Source organism: Egretta garzetta, unplaced genomic scaffold, assembly GCF_000687185.1.
Source record: "Egretta garzetta isolate BGI_Z169 unplaced genomic scaffold, ASM68718v1 scaffold616, whole genome shotgun sequence".
In the NCBI taxonomy this organism is placed as follows: Eukaryota; Metazoa; Chordata; class Aves; order Pelecaniformes; family Ardeidae; genus Egretta; species Egretta garzetta.
The window spans coordinates 141,931-158,576 of record NW_009259982.1 but is presented as its reverse complement, the minus strand read 5'-3'; the positions used below and the strand labels follow the sequence as shown (position 1 = coordinate 158,576).

At 60.4% G+C, this 16,646-nt stretch overlaps 1 protein-coding gene across 1 annotated transcript; it reads right to left on the bottom strand.

The window, feature by feature from the left end:
• Positions 1-6,828: 6,828 nt before the first annotated feature.
• STRIP1 (striatin interacting protein 1) lies at positions 6,829-16,640 on the bottom strand. Its single transcript, XM_035895969.1, has 20 exons — positions 15,792-16,640; positions 15,548-15,617; positions 15,190-15,264; positions 14,522-14,656; positions 14,018-14,138; positions 13,581-13,649; positions 13,012-13,118; positions 12,473-12,600; positions 11,825-12,007; positions 11,231-11,448; positions 10,866-10,959; positions 10,284-10,355; positions 9,935-10,009; positions 9,652-9,749; positions 9,248-9,374; positions 9,055-9,155; positions 8,763-8,829; positions 8,389-8,493; positions 7,913-8,117; positions 6,829-7,602 (listed from the first exon to the last, which is right to left on the bottom strand). Exons 1-20 carry the CDS (start codon positions 16,107-16,109, stop codon positions 7,355-7,357), a joined length of 2,616 nt encoding a protein of 871 aa, XP_035751862.1. The 5' UTR covers positions 16,110-16,640; the 3' UTR covers positions 6,829-7,354.
• Between the last annotated feature and the right edge of the window lie 6 nt (positions 16,641-16,646).

Here is a 16,646-nt window from a genome sequence, read left to right as displayed (position 1 = left end):
CCATGGGCCTGATCCTGCCCCTCCAAGGGGGCCGGTGGTCTCCACCTGCAGCAAGCCTGAGCTTGGTACTCAGGGTGGGGGGGAGATCAGGGATAAAACCCAGCGTTTTCCAGGTTGTCTCCTTCCCAGGTGATGCCCCTGTGTCCCCTTGGCTGCTGGGGGGCCCCCAGCCATTCTTCTAAGTCCCCCCTCAGTTCTCCCTTCACAAATTCAGCTCCTCAGGATCACAGCAGCACCCGGCGTTGGCCGGAGCCACTGAGCTCTGTGTGTCCCCGCGTGACGAAGGTGACCTCTGAAACGCGTGGCAGTCACTTATCGCCTCCAACTCTTTTGATGACACCCCAGAGACAGTGCAGCAGCGAGAGGAAGGGGGCAACCCCAAAATTTCTTGCTCTGCCCCTGCCCTGGGCCAGTGGGAGGGTAGGGAAGGGGAGCTCTTCTCGAGCAAAAAGAGGGGGGGAGTATTTTTCACTCCTTTCAAAATGGTTTCCTGAGAGTTACAGCTACAGGGAAAAGCTTGGCCCGGGGGCAGGCAGAGGCTTCCCTTGAACCGAGCTCAAGGGCAGGGGTCTGGATACAGCCCAGCACCGGGGCGGGCTGGGGTTACTGGTGGATTCCACATCGCTGCCCCAGGCGCAGCTGAGCAGGGCAGAGGCATCAGCCTGGCCTGGAAGGGAGCGGGAGGTGAGGGACAAGGCGAGGGACGAGGCGAGCTGAGCAAAGCCCCCCCTGCAAGATGATCCCGTGCTCGCCTTCTCTGTTCCCCCTCGCCCACCCCACATCCCTTGGTAGCAGCACCCAAGAAGGTCCCTGAGCAGGACCCCCCAGCCACGGGTCCCCAAGCACCCACCGCTCCGGCCAGGCTTCCCTCCCCCAGTCTCAGGGAGCAGCACCGGCCCACAGCTCCCCCGGGGGGCAGGGGTTTTACCCTCCCCGGTGCTTGATTTGACCACTGTGTGCCTGCACCCAGCCCCTTTCTCCTGGGACTGTGCCCCGACATCCCCCCTGGGGTGACCGAGGCCTTGGCTCCAGCAGGGATGGGAGGTTTGGGGTTGGGGGGGGCCTCTTTGCTTCATTAACACCATTAACACCACCCCATCTTCGTGCCTCTCCCCCTGCCAGGTAGCCAGAAGGGATGCAAAGGTGGGTACCAAGCGATGCCCACAGCCTGCCGGGCCCCCCTGAAAGCCCCGGGGGAGCTGGGGTGCCTGCTGGCAGCACCCCTGGGCAGCCTACGGGAACACGGGGTCCCTGAGCTCCCTGAGCCCCTGGGCAAGAGCAAGAGCAAGAAGCGGAGGAACAGGACGACCTTCAGCACGTTCCAGCTGGAGGAGCTGGAGAAGGTCTTCCAGAAGACGCATTACCCTGACGTCTATGCCCGTGAGCAGCTGGCACTACGGACAGACCTGACCGAAGCCAGGGTGCAGGTACGGGCAGGGGGCCCTGGCACCCGCAGGGATGGGCACGGCCACCCCGGGTGGCATCGGGCAGAGCTGGAGGGATGCTTTCCCCTCCCCCGCAGGGTGATGCTGAGTTAGAAGGTGTTTTATCCAGGAGGATTTCGCTAAGCCCCGGAGGGGAAATCCCAGCCCAAGCGCTTGCTTACGCCCACTGCCACGGGGTGCGGGTGCCGGTTGCCTCTCCGAGCTCCCCTTGTCCCCTCTCTGCAGCACCCAAGGGGTGGGAAGAGCCAAATTGTGGGAGGTCATTGCCTACTTCCCCCCCCCCCAGCATCCCCCAACGTCATCCCCCCCGTGCATCCATCATCCCCAGCCTCCCCCAGCTCAGCTCCCTCCAGCCCAGGGCCAGCAGCGATGGAGCTGCCATCCCAGGAGAGGGGATCCCAGGGGCTCAGCATGGCTGGGGCTGGTGCATCCCAGGTTGTGGGGCAGGATGAGGCCCCTCCCTCACCACCACAGCACCACCAGCATCATGCAAGCTCCTTCCAGAGGCGTCTCCCGTGTGGTTTGAGGCTCCCAGCGGGAAGAGGCAGCTGGAGGGGGCACCCAGCGGGGAGAAAAGGGAAGGTGGGTGAGTAACAAAGTGAGCAGGGAGCACCCATCGGGTGCTGGGTCCCTCGAGCCGCCAAGTCCTGGGTGCTGCCCTCCCTGTGGGGCAGGAGCTGGAGACAGGGCCCAGGGCAGGGGATGCGCACCCCGAGCCTGCAGCCAGCCAGCACCCACCACAGCCCCCGAGCCCTGATTTGGGGTGGATTTAGATGAAATTACCTGTCACCACGAGAGCCCTGGAGCTGTCACCACCCCAGCCAGCTCCAGCACCCAGCCCCATCCAGCAGCACGGAGGGGACATGCGGGTGGGTCATCGTGACCACACGGGACCCAAAGAGCCCAGAAGCACAAGGGACTGTGCACAGAGCGGGACTGCCTGTTTTCCAAGAGCAATAAGAGATATTTCTGCTCTTGGTAGAGAAAAAGGCTGGTGAGCTCGGAGCTGGGCACGAGGGCGGCTTCCTCCATCTCCAGTTTACCAGGATGCTGGGGCATCGGGTTAGGGCTCTACTCCTGCTGGGAAGATGAGCGTGGACCAGGGCTGCCCATCTCGCCCGGGGCAGGCAGGGGTCCCCGCACCTCAGCCCCCTCCTCCATCCCCCAGGTCTGGTTCCAGAACCGACGGGCCAAGTGGCGGAAACGGGAACGATACGGAAAAATCCAGGAGGTGAGAGATGCTGCCTGCCCAGCCCTGTCCCCCCACCCCGGGCAGGGGTCCTGCCCCATTGCACCCGGGGTCCCCACGGACCCACATCACCCATTTTTGCTCCTCCTCTCCCATGGGCCCTGCGGTTCCACCCGCCCTTGGCCCCAGGTGGAAAAGGAGGAGAGCTGCAGCGTCACATTTTGCCACATGCAGAAGGTGCTGCTTTATGTCCCCCTCCATCTCCAGTGGGAAAATGGGCAGGTTTTGGGGTGCCCCCCCCCCTCAAGAAAACCCCTTTAGCTGTCCCACATCCATCACTGCTGCCTGCCCCCCTTTTCTGCAAAATTACCTTTTTTTTTTCTACATAGAAAAGCATAAAAATAATTTAAAACTCCGCTCCACACACATCCCCGATGCCAAACTCTCCCACAGCTCCCCCCCTGCCCAGGGGGAGGAAGATTTCAACCAGGATTCAACCCCCCCAGGCAATTAAAATAAAGCAAAGGCATCCATCGCTTTGGAGCTTGTGGGTGGGTGAGATCCAAGGGAGGGGGGAATGTGGCCCCCACCTACATCTGGTCTCCCCCCACTTCACTTCTGGCTTCTTTTTTTTTGGGGGGGTGTTTCCTTTCTTCCAGCTGCAGAACAACCTGTGGCCAAGCTCCGGCCCCGGGAGCCCTGCGGGGCTCCTGCCCCCCGAGAGCATCCCGTCCCCCTGCATGTCTCCGTACCCCAACGCTGTCACAGCAACCATCGCCGGCTTCATGGGCATCCCCGCTTCTCCCGGCCCCCACCCCAGCATCAACAGCCTCTACTCCCTGCACGGCCTCCCCCCGCCCACCCCCTTTCCCTCCAGCACCAGGGTTTGGGAGCAGTTTGGGTGGGGTCACCCTTACCCCCCCCTCCCCATGCACCCCGATCTCCGACAGCTTCCTGCATCCCACCCCACTCCATCACACTGCTGTCACCCCCGCCCAGGTGAGGGGGGTCAAGGCGGGTGCTGCTGGGGGAGGGAAAAGGGTCACCCCCAAACCCAGCCCACCCCAGTGGGGCTGGCCCGGGCAGCTCGGGACCCCAAAAGTAGCTCCAAAATATGTCCCCCCCTCCCCAAGCACCTTCAGAGAATGGGATTTGATGGAGATACCTGGCAGTTTGCAGCAGGGGCGCAGCCTCTTGGCCCCCCCACCCGCACCCCCCTGTGCCTTCAGACCCTCCGTGCCTGACCTGGGGGGCGCCAACCTGTCCAGGGAGGGGACTGTGCCAGCAAGGGGTGCCAGGGGAGCACCATGGCAGGGGGCACTGGATTGTTTTGGGGGTAACACTCCCCTCCCCAGCTGAAATTTGGCCATTCCCCCCCGCCCAGTGCAGCCAGCAATGGCAGAAATTGGGTTCTTCATGTGCCAGTTCAACCATACTGGGAAGACCCACGCAAGCTGGGACAGCTACTGGTGCTCAGGGGGAGTTACTGGGGGGCAGAGCAAAAGCCCCAGCCATGTTCAAGGAGCCCTCAAAGCCCCCCCAAACCACCAGCAGCCCTTTCTGCTCCCCCTCAGAGAGGAAATAAGGTCCAGGACAACCCCTGGGCAGAGTCACCAGCTCCTGCAACGCGCGGGGCAACAAATGGGCAACAAACCAGTACGGGGTGGGGGCTGCAGGGGTAAGGACACCTAAATTGAAGCCCCTGTGGGGTCGCCCCATGCCTGTCACCCCTCAGATCAGTAAGGAGGGGAGGTGCTTTAATCCCGGCGGGTGGGAGCCCCGTCCCTGGTACCATTCCGGGTGCCCCAGCTGGGGTGTTGGGGGTACAAGTGGTCAATTTGGAGGGGTTTTCCCCAGTTTGGGGATCTGCAGGAAGCCCGTTAGCAGTGGTACCTGTATGGCCAGTCCTGGGTGTCCGAGGGGGGATCATCCGATGTCCTTCATCTCCTCTGGGGGTCCCAGGCCACACCACGAGTCCCTCCAAGTGCCAGGTCGCAGCAGTGCGACCCCCCGAACCGCAAGGCAAACGGCCCAAATCAAGTCACGAACAGGACCTCCCCTTGCTCACCCCATCGCCAGGAGATGCTGTTACACCCCCCAGGGCCCCCTCGTGTCAAAAACCAACCCCAAAACTGCGATGCCGCCTTGCCCCCAGCTCCTGCTCTGCCGCATCCTGATGCTGGGGCCGGGGGGAACTTTGGTCGGGCACCATGACCCCCTCGTGCAGGCACCCGACCTGCTGGTCTAGCCCAATTTGGGCCAAAAAGCAAGGTTTCCAGCCAAAGGGAGCCCAAATGCTCCAAGACCTGCATGGCTGTTGTTCCTCACCCACCAGGCTTGGCACCCCTGGGTGCCCCCCAGGAGGCAGCCCACAGCCCGTCCATGCACCCAGTGGGTGCCCACCCTCGCCTGGGACAGCTTGTGCCCTGGCTCTCGCAGCCCCCCCCTCCCACCAGCGGGGATTTTGTTATTCATTTATAAACAATAAAACACATTTTTAATAAGTTATTTATGGCTCCGGCAGCGCTATAAAAGCCGCGGTCTGTGATCGCCCGGCACAGCTGGGGAACATTTTGGCGCAGGCGGAGGGGAGCGAGGTGTGATGGAGAGCTGGGCTCGGCTCACACCTCATCGGCGAGGGTCCCGCCAGGCCCCCCCGGGCCGGCTCCTGCACCAGGACTGGGTTTCAGGGGCTGGGGGTGGGTGCTGGGGGCACCCAGGTGGAAGGAAAGCACCCTGGGGGGGCTCAGTATGCTTTGCAAATACATGCAAAGCCCATTGCAATGCCATGGGTGGTTGCACCCCCCAGCAGGATCTGGCCCAGGATGCATCCACCCCGATCCGAGCTGCTCACGGGGGGCCAAGGTCAGGGTGCAGCACTGGGGACCTTGGAGGGGTCACTGGGCTCTGGCTCAATGTCACCAGCCATCCCTTGCCCGTGGCAGGATGGGTCCCAAAGCCACGGTCTGGGGAAAGGCACATTGCCTTCGAGGCTGGGCCCATGTGGCTTCTCTGATGGCTACAAAGGGCTGAGTTTGCTGCCTCCTGCCTTTGGAGCGGCCTCCAGGGCAGGGGCTGAGCACCCCCAAGGCTGGGCAGGGAGCAGGGGGATGCAGGAAGAGCACAGCCCCCACCCTTTGTGCCACCCCGAGGCACCCCAATGTCGCACACCACCTCTCCCCTCCAGCCCCAGGGCAGGGACGGCAGCTGGGGTCACTCCTGGAGCACCACAGGCTCGGCCCAGCAGGCGACGGCTGGTAAATCAAAGAATCACAGGATCATTTGGGTTGGAAAAGCCCTTTAGGATCCCCAAACCCAACCGTTCCCCTACTCCTGCCATCCCACCCCCAAACCCTGGCCCTCAGCACCGTCTCTGCCCGGCTGTTAAATCCCCCCAGGGCTGGGGACTCGACCCCTTCCCTGGGCAGCCCCTTCCAGCCCCTGACAACCCCAAGGGGAAGGAATTGTTCCCCATGCCCAACCTCACCCTGCCCTGGCACAACTTGAGGCCGGTGCCAGCCGCTCCCCAGCAGCCTGGGGCTCCAGGGGGCCAGGGAAGCAAACAGCCTCCACTGCCCCTGCCCTGCCTCTCCCCCCTCAAACCAGGGGTGAAGCCCCCAGGATTTCATGCACCCGAGCCGGCAGGGGCTGCTGCTGCCTCTCTGCCAGGGAAACCGAGGCACGACAAGGCACAAGGATGAGCTCTTCCAAGGCCAGGGTTGGATGCCTGGCTCCTCCCTGGGAGCAGGGGCCAAAGAAAATCCCAGTGACACCACCAGTGTCAGAAATGCCAGGGCAGAACAGCAGAGGGGACAGGCAAATGCCTGCTTGAAGCTGCCAGCTCCTGCCTGCACCCCCCTGAGGTCACCAGCTCCCCAAAGCCCGCAGATCCAGCTGCAAGGTAAATATTAAATCTTTCAGCAACACATAACCCACCCCCAGTGGGATTTGGGATTTGAGGAGCGAGTGGCGTCAAGGACACGGAACAATGAACCCCGTGCACCAGCCCAGCCCCATCGCTGGGTCCGCCCGTTGCTGCTGCCCGGGGGCAGGAGGGACGGGGACACAGACAGAGCCCAGACACCATGGGGTCAGAGATATCGCGAAATATATATATTTATATGTACAGCTCATCCACCCCACCCAGCGGGGCAAGGGAAGACTGCAGCCTCCAGCCCTCCCCAGCCCATCAGCAAGAGGTCAGCCCCTCAACCCCCCGCCATCGCCCTCCCAGTGTCCCCAGCCCTGCCACCGTGTCCTCAGGCAGGGTCTGGGCAGGGGGGCAGACTGCTCTCCTGCCACAGCAGCCCCCGCGCTCCCCGTGTCCCGCAGCAGCGCCAAAGAGGCCCTGGCCCCACTTTGCCCCACTCCCTGCACCCCCTTCTTGGCTCTGGTGGGGGGCAGGAGGGCGATGCTGGTGCTGCCTCCAAAAGCATCGCCCAGGGGCATGCATGGGTCCCCCCCACCCAGCATGAAACTCCCAGGGCCCCCACCAAGCCTTCACCCTCCGCTCAGGATTGAGCCTGGTGCAGCCTGGAAGGAGGCAGAGGGGCAGGACAGTGTCTTGGCAAGGACCCCACAGCTCCAGCCTCCTCCCGAGCCCACCACAGGGGGTCCAGGCACCCACAGACCCCCCCAAAACCTCCCTCCCCCTGCCCCTGGGCAGCGGGCTGGGCTCGAGATCTCCCCAAAGCACCCCCTCCTGCCTCCCTGACATCTGTCACTGCAGCAGCTCCTCCCAGGAGATGGGTCGGGAGAAGACCTCCCGCTCCAGCCACAGGTCATAGTTGACCTGGAAATCCTCGGGCAGGTCCACACGCTGGCCCAGCACGCTCTGCAGGCAGTTGTCCACGGGCAGAAAATCGGGGTTGCTGTGAGCCCGGTCATAGCGACGCGAGTTGAAGCGCTCAATGCTGGCGCGCAGGGCACACTCCTCCGCCTGGAAGTCCCAGGGCCGGGCATCCAGGTCTGGGCAGAGGGAAGAGAGGTGTCAGAGGGGAGCTGGGGGCCCTTCAGCCAGCCCCAAACCCTCAGGAAAGGTCTTTGCAGGTCCTTACAAAGATCAATATGCAGGGCACGTAGCAGGCAGCCAGCAACAGCTCCAACACCAGCCATTGCCAGCCCTTTCCCTCTTCCCCACGACGCCACCACCCCAAATCCCTCCCTGCAGCCCGGCCGAGGGCAGCAAAGGGACAGCTCTGGGCACAGACACGTCGCTGCACGCAGCGGGAAGGACAGCGGGTAAAGGGATGCTCTGCAGCCACTGTGAAGGACGTACCATTGCCGTAAGCCCAGTCGTCGTTGAGACGGTGCCGCACTTTCTGGTAGATGGCCGACATGGTTTTCATGTTGCTTTTCCTCCACTGCCGGCCCAGGTACTTGGTCTGTACCTTGAGCAGCTTCAGCACGTAGAGCTGCATCATGGCCTGCTTCACTTTCAGCGCCCGCTTCAGGATGGGCGCCGACTTGAACACCACCAGCATCTGCAGGGAACGGCCCCCCGCGGCAGCCGGGGACAGAGGGGTGACATGGCTGGGACAGGTACGTGGGTACCTCCTGTCACACATGTGCCAACCCCCTCCAGCACACACAACCCCTTCCCTGCAGTGTGCGCTCTCCCTCACCCATTCCACCCACCCTCCCTCGCCTGCCGATCCCCAGTGAGGTCTGGGGGGCAGCACAAAGGGCACCCCAAGGACCCAGCAACAGCCCAGTCTGGCTGGGCTGAGCCCCAGCACGTTCCCTGGCCCTCACCATGGTGCGGGAATGCTTCCACTTGGTCAGCTTATTCAGGATGCGCAGGAGGTTTATGCAGGAGAAGAGGTTCCTCCAGCAAAACTGGTTGTTGTCCCCAGCTTCCTGCAGGAAAGCAGAGGCAAGAGATCGGAGCGGGGATGAGGAGAGGCTGTTTTGGTCTGAGGACCCTTGCCTGAGGACCTAGAACACAGCACACAGGCAGGAGACGTCCGACAGCCACACACCAAAGCCCCAGCAGTGCCGGGGCCAAGCGCAGGAGTGCTGAGCGGCCCAGGGCTGGGTGCTGGAGCCCTGCTGCTTCCCTGCACCCATGAAACCCTTTGGGGAGCACCCCGGGGTGCCAGGACCTGGCAGAGAAGGGAGCAACTCACCAGGCTCTCTGCTGTCAGCTCCGGCAGCTCGTGCACCACGCAATACGGGTAGTCCAGGACTGAAATGCTGCAGGAAAGAGAGGGGCTGTCACATGCTGCTCCCCCAGATCCTACCTGGCTTGGGGGCAACGCAGCCCCACACCTCCCACCCACCCATCAGCTGCCATGGGCACCTCCCTGGGTCTACCTGCACCCAAGCCACAGCCAGGGAGGGATTGTGGGGGGACAAAGCAAGCAGAGACCCCCTCCCCACACCTGGCAGGGATGTGGTTGGGCAGCCCCCTCCCACTACCTGTTCTTGGCAGTGATGTAGGACATGATGTTCTGGTTGAAGAACTTCAGGATGAGCGGGATGCAGTTGGCAAAGACCAGATGCTGGGCCATGTACTCAAACTGGGGAGAAAAGAGGGTGAATGGGAACCCATCCTGGGTCCTGGCCATCCCCAAAGCCCTGTGGGGGGCTGCCAGACCCTGGCTCGCCTCACCTGGTAGATGTGATTCAGCTTGAAGTGCTTGAGCAGGAGGAGCAGCACGGCGGAAATGGCTTTGACGATGATCTCCTTGTGCCGATTGACATCCACCCCCAGCTTCATGCTCTGCAGCACCGTGGTCCTGGGGGACACAGAGGGATCCTTGAGGTGAGGCACTGCCCGCACCCCGCCAGCCCCGGAGGTTTCGGCATCCCCCAGGCCCTCAGCAGCCACCTGCAGCCAGCTCCTGCAGCAATGCCCAATTCCTGGCACCCCACCAAGCAGAAGATGGTCAGATCACCCAGGAGGCCTCAGCACAGCCCAGCCCAAACTGCACCACCCTGCCTGGCTCCCTCCCATCCCCCCTTCCCTTCCCACCCACCACCCAGCACCTCTGCTCGCCCTCCACGGTCACTCACGGCATCTCCTCCGGCAAGACGTCTGCCAGGATGTTGATGGAGTCCGTCTTGGCTTTGGAGGTGGGGGCTGCGGCAAGGAGGATCTTCAGCAGAGCAATCTGGAGAGAAGGGAGAGATGGAAAAGGGGATGGGAGAGGGAGGACTGGCTACAGGCCCCCCTCTCCACTGCAGGAGGGAGTAACATGGAAGTATATGCAGGATGAAACTTTGGGGGGCATCACTGGAAAGGGACAGAGCAGTGGAGGGAGGCCCCAGGACGAGGGCCCCGTGCTCCCCAGCTCACCATGTATTGCGGCAGGCTTGGCAGAAGGCCCTGGTACAGGATTTCCGCAGGGACTTGCTCCACTTCTTCTTCCCCCTGGTGCCAGGAGAGACCAGAAAACCTCATACCAGGAGCTGCCACCAGCGCAGTGGGCCTGGCTCAGCCCCAGGCTCCCTGACCCCAAGGGCAGATACCCCCAGCTCCTGCCCAAAGCCTCCCCACACACCCCACTCCCTGCCCCAGAGAAATCACTCCTCCCTTCCCAGCAGAGCAAACCCCCAGCCCCTCCGACAGCCAAAACGCCTGGCAGGACTGAGTGCCCCCAGCTCCCAGCCTGGGAGCTTTGTCCCATCCTCATCCCCACACTCACCCCAGAGAGCGGTGAGCGCAGGTACTCGTCCTCCATGTGCACTTGCACCTCTGCGATAGATGTGTACTTGTGCTGCATGGGGAGAGAGCAGGGGTTCATGCCACAGCCCACTCCCCCCATCGATGCCACTAGCCCTATCATCTTTTTAAGTCCCTCCCTGTTATTCCTGTCCTAGTGGTGACCGATGTTGACAGGCAGGGTGGTGGCCACTGCCCTGGGACAACCCCAGTAAGGAAGGGATGAAGCCAGTGAGGAAAGGTGCGCTCAGCCAGCCTGGGAGACCAGGGATGAAAACTTAAGGCTGCTCCCATCACAGGGCTGAGCAAGTGGGAGAGGAGTCAGCAAAACACCACTGGCCCTGACCTGTTATCGGTGCAGGGGGACGGGACACAGCAGCAGGGGCTGGAAGAATTAATCGATGTACTCACCAGTTTCAGCAAACCTGAGCCACCCCCAGAGGCAGGACAAAGCCCACCACCCTGAGAAGCCAACGAGCTCAGGATTTCTCTGCTGCCAAGCAGAGGGCAACAGCAGCCCCCACACTAGCAGCCTCTATCACTATCCCCCCTCCAAATCAGCAGCCCCCCAGGCTGGATCTGCGGGCAGCCACCTGCCCAGAGTGTAGCCGATGAACTTGCTGCGGCTGGACTCCAGGAACATCTCAATGTCCTTCTCTCTGCAGCAAAGGGACAAGAGGAAGAGTCACATCTTCCTGTCCATCTGGGTACCCCACAGCCCCAGGCACAGGGAAAAGCCTCGCGGTCAGATAAAGGAGATGGTGCTGAGCTCATTCCACCGAGAGAACGGTCACCAAAGCGACCATCAGATCGACCACCCCATCTTCCCCACACCCCTGCTGAAGATCTCGATATTTAACAGCTTCTGTTTTCCTCAGCCCGCTCCAGCTCTCCCCACAGCCTGGCCCAAGGTCAACCCCACAGACTCACCGGACCTTGGGGGCCCAGGGCAGCCCCTTGGGGCAGGTGATGCGGTCACTGGGGGGATGCTGAGTGGGGGGAGGCATCACTTCATCCCGTTCGAGGGGGAAAGTCTCTCCCTCCAGACTGTTGTCATCATCATTTTCCTCCTCTTCCTCACGGGAGTCATCAGCTTTGTAAGGGTCCCGCTCGTTAAAGGCATCAAGGTTATCCTGCTTAATGAGGGCCTGGAGAGAGAAGAGTAGGCAGGTGAACATCCTGGGGACAACTTGATCCAAGGTCCATTCCCAGACCCCAGCCATCCCCTTATTAATGTCACCATCCCCATCTCCTTGCACCGGCCTCACCTTGTGCTCCCGCCGGCCTCGCTTCTGCTGCTGCTCGATCAGATCGGAGGCGGACGCGGGCGGGGAGGCAGCTCGCATGTTGCGGATCACCTTAATGCTGTCCTCCGGGAGCGGCGGGGGGGCCACGGGCTTCCCCCTCTCTGCCCTCTCGATCGCAGGTGAACATCCTGGGGACAACTTGATCCAAGGTCCATTCCCAGACCCCAGCCATCCCCTTATTAATGTCACCATCCCCATCTCCTTGCACCGGCCTCACCTTGTGCTCCCGCCGGCCTCGCTTCTGCTGCTGCTCGATCAGATCGGAGGCGGACGCGGGCGGGGAGGCAGCTCGCATGTTGCGGATCACCTTAATGCTGTCCTCCGGGAGCGGCGGGAGGCCCAGGATCTCCCGCTTCTCTGCCTTCATGCTCTGGAGCTCCTCGAAGCCCCCCAGAGTGCACTGCAGGGGAGACCACGGCACCCTGAGCACAGGGGACTCCTTGATGCACGGCACCAGGGGCTTCTCCACCTGCCCTCCCCAAATCCACTCTCCAGGTATCCCAAATCCTTCCCCGGGGTGTAAAACAAGAGCTGCCTGTCCCCACACTGCTCTCATCATTGTGAAAGGCAGAAGGGACAGGAGGGTGTCCAGGCACCCACAACTGAAGTGTCTGGACCTTTTCATTCATGCAGACCCCAGCCAGAGACCTTGCTTTGGGTCTCCCCTTGGTATCCAGGTCCAGACACCCATATCCAATGCTCCCCTATGGGGTGAAACCTGGAGATGGGTTTAATAGGGTGCGAACTACTCAGCTGTATGCCAGAAAAAGAGGATGGAGCAACTACAGCCAGCTCAGAGTGCAGAACTTCCTTCCCCTGCCAAACCACAAGACGCGTGTTGGCACACCCCATGGCCTCTCCTTACCAGCACAGTTTTCCAGAGCAAGAGCAGCACCTTCTTCATGGGGAAATGCGGAGCGTGACCGCTGCAGAATTTGGTCACCATCCCAAACAGCATGACGGAGAAGGGCTCGTTGTTGTACAGGGAGGCTCCTGGAACCACACGGCAGCAATAGCCTCGTCCCTGTCCTTACCCCAACCACCAGCACCACCAGCCCCTTCGCCCTCCCATGGCCTCTGCACCTCCCATCTCCAAGATCCTCACCTCACTTCCTTTCCAAGGCCTTGTACCCTCCATAATTTCTTACCTCTGTGTTGAGAGAAAACAACAGCCCCAATATTCAAATGTTTTCCCCAGGGAGAGAGCACCCAGACAGCAGAAAAGGCTGGCTGGCTTCCTCTGCTCACCCCGCTTTGTCCCACCAGCAAGGTTCAGCCTAGCAAAACCAACCCAGTGTTGCCAGTCACTATTAACTGAGGCCTACAGCCAAACCCCATCTCACTCTCTTGCTCTTCAGCCCTGGAAACCTCCATCCCATCATCGCCCGAGCGCCTGGTGCTCACCCAGCTCTGCTCGGAAGGTCTGTCTCATGCTCTTCCACTCGGGCTTGTCCCCCTCAGCCTCCTGCCGAACAGTCTCCACGATCAGGTACATGATGTTCAGCAGCACCCTGCAAAAAGCAGGCGATCAGGTGAATCACCAGAGGTTGGGATGAATTATGGAGGCACCACGGGCACCCAGGGCTCTGGGTGAGGTTGGATCTGCCCAGGCCACAGCCAGTTTCCATGCACCCACTCCACAACAGGGGATCGGTGCTCAGGCACTGGGGGAAAAAAAAAAAAAGTCTCAGCAAGTCAAAGCAGGAAAAAAAACCTGCTTTCCCATAGTTCACTGCTTTCCTGTCCCTGACCAGCCACACGCCTGCTGTGCAGGCTGAGCACGAGGGACATTTAGTGGCTGAGCAGACCCAAGCACACCTGACGATGCTCACAGAGCCAGGGCAGAAGCTGGGACAGCCCTGGGACACCTTCTGGTGCCTGCTGGCCTGTCCCAGCCCACCAGAGAAACCAGCAAACTCGGGGTCCCCCTCCCACCCCCAGAGCATCCCTTCCTCCCAAGCCCTGCTCCGTACCTCAGGTCGGTGCTGTCAGCCAGGGAGATGGCCGGCTTTCTCACGGCACTGCTGCAAGCCGCGCTGTTACTGCAGAGGGAAAACAGCCTCAGAGGGGCCTCTGGAGACATTTTTACTCTGCCACGAGCAACCCACACACCAGAGCCAAACCCTGGAATAGATACTGCTGCCACGAGTCCCCTGGTCCCAGCGCAATCAAGGGAGGAGGAACAGCCCCATCTCTATTTGCTGCCAGGCAGCATGGCTCATAGTGAATTTCTGTATAAATCAGGGATAATCCTACATTACATATCCACCCAGAACAACGGGAGTCATTCCAGTGGCTGCAGGAATCAGATTAGGGACAGACAGACCAGGAATGGGACTGCCACAAACTGGAAGAACTCCTGCCAAGGAGCTCCAGAGCCATTTCCAAAGTGCTTTCCCCCAGTACTCACTCGATCTCCATGTTCAGCAGCTCCACCAAAGCGTTGAACGTCCCCACTTCCAGCAAAAGGAAGATGTTATACCTCATCCAAGCCTGCACCTCCACCTCGGAGCCACACTCCCCAAACGTGCCTGCAACGATACCCTCGCTGGATCCCATCTCCACAGGGATCCCGAGGCCCTCCCACACCACCAGAGCTCTTTGCAGGGGGGATGAAAAACACAGCCTTCATTTTAAGGCAAGAAGTCAGACGCAGAGGAGGGAACTGCGCTCCTGTGGGTAACGCAGCCCAGGTCTGGCGGAGCCAGGATGGGACGGGGAAGTCAGCCAAATTTTGGACCAAACTCCTATAAACTGTCTGGCTCCCAGAAGAATTAGCTTCGTTCCAGACATCCCAGGTGAAATCAAAAACGCAAGGAAAGAAAACAATTTTAAATATTTCAAATTGACAACCTCCAATCCATTACTTGAACTTAGCAAAGGGGAAACTAAGGGGGCATAAGCCTGGTGTCACCTTGGGCAACGTAAAGGATGGCTCGGGCAACCCTCAGCCTCTTCTCCCGCGCGGTGACCTCCAGCCCGTCGAGAAGCCGCATGGCGTGAGTGCGGTGCTGGTTCTTGTCCAGCTCGGTCCATTTCTTGTCCCGCACTGAAAAGCCAAAGCAGCCAGGCTGAGGGCACGGGGCACCTCTGCCTGTCCTGGACATAAACACCACAGGAACAGCTCATAAGGATTCAGGATGACGGAAAACAGGGCTGCCTCAGGGAACACTGTGCTCCTGGGAGTAACGCCCAGGCGGGCGTGATCGGCCCGGACAGATCGTCTCCTGCCTTCCGTCAGACGACTAGATGAATCACATCCATCTGAACCGGCGCTGGCAGCTGATGGGAAATCAGCTGAATGCTCTTGCTGCTGCCAGTATGTTCCAGCACAGCCGTCCTGGTGCCGATGAACCACCTCGGACATCAACATCACGAAATGCTGAGCGCGCTGGAGGCAGCGAGCTGCACTCCGGGGCCAGCCCACGCGCACCAGCAAGGTCTCCGGTACAAACCGCAGGAAGATTGTCAGTGCACGGCTCGAGCTTTCTGACACAGCATTAATGCATCAATCCCCGTGTCTCCTTTGGGAGATCCTTGTCCCACCCCAGACGGGCAAGAGGTCCAAGAGAAGGGTCTTACCGTGGATCCTGAAGTCCTCCTCAAAGCACTTGCGGTTGAGCAGGAACTCTGGCCCTTCCGTGTAGCTGTACAGCTCTGCCAAAAGAGCACAGAGGAAAACCTCCAACAAGCTGCACCATCAGAGAAAGCTGCAACTTGGTCACATTAATGGCAGTTTTATCCAAGATGAGGGAAACGCAAAAAGCACACCCAGCAGAAGGCTGAAAATATTAATTACACGATATCACTTCCCTTTTAACATGAATAAGGTGTTGAAAGACAATAATAACGAGATACTGGAATTGACAGAGCTCCTTTAATCACAGCCAGGAAAGAAAATCATGGCTGATTGATTGATCCACCAAGACGAGTTCCTTACCAGAGAGCTCTGCTGCCCATTTGTCGGTATCTGCATATTCAAACTCCAGGTCTGGGGACTCCGAATAGCCCTGAAAGCAGAGGAAGAATTCAGTTATATTACAGCATTTTTCAGGAAAATCAAAATCCCCAAGACATTCACAAATCACCTCATCTTCCTGTGAATCCAGGACTGTATCTTCTGTTTAAGAGACCAAAAATGTACCCGCAGCGGCGTAAACGTTACCAAGGCAACTCCTACCCACCTCCTGCATCTCCATCCCAGCTCTCCCCAGCTCCGCCGCATCGAGCCACGCTGCGCTTCGCTGGTGGGCAGCCCCTGCCACTGCACCACCTCTAAAACACTCCGGGAGCCCCAAAAGGCCAAAAAAATAAAGCAGGAGACAGGGCGTGCTTAATCTCAGGGCAGGGAGTAGGTTATGTGGGACCAAGGAGCTCTCAGAGCTCACCCGTTTTGCAGGGATGCGTGAAAATTTGGGCTGTCCCCTCCAGTGCTGACTGGAGGGATGCCAGCAGATGCAAATAGTGAGAACAAAACAACTCCAAGCAGCTTTGATGAGCATGGAAAAAACATCCAGGAGAAGCCTTAGAGCACAAAATGTCTGTTCCCTGTAAGGAAGTCATCAACGCGGAGCCACAGCAAACCCCTCCTGAACCGCAGAGCACCCACTCCTGGGCAAGGGGCAGATCCAGCCCGACGGCTCCGTGATGGGTGGTGGGTCTGTGCTGCTCTGCAGGGCCAAGAGCTGCTCCTCGGCATGCAGGGGTCACACAGACCTCCCCGTGGCCCTCTCCCATCATTTCAGGGGGTGTCCCCCATCCCACTGAGGACACCCGTGGAAGTGGATGGCCCTAGAGCCATCCCAGGAACGCAACTGGATTTGGGGGACACAAGGGAAAAGCTGTGGGATAAATCAGCTCCACCCAGGCCCACGCAACCCTCCCGATCCCCCACGGCTCAGGCGTCCCCACCGGGACCTCAGTGCCTCCTTGGAGGGGTCGGTCACCTCTTGCCAGAGCCATCCCCGGGCCGAGCACCGCAACAGGACCCAGCGCATGGGGACCCAACAACCCGGCTACGGCGGCACAGGGCTGGGGCG

Bases quoted from the DNA above. Each gene is read 5' to 3' on its own strand.
- STRIP1 (XM_035895969.1), bottom strand. From the start codon at position 16,109: ATGCTCATCAAAGCTGCTTGGAGTTGTTTTGTTCTCACTATTTGCATC. The intron at 12,601-13,011 runs GTGAGCACCAGG...GTGTGGTTCCAG, and splicing joins GACCTTCCGAGCAGAGCTGG to GAGCCTCCCTGTACAACAAC. The intron at 10,010-10,283 runs GTGAGTGTGGGG...TCCTGGCACCAG, and splicing joins TGCGCTCACCGCTCTCTGGG to GGGGAAGAAGAAGTGGAGCA.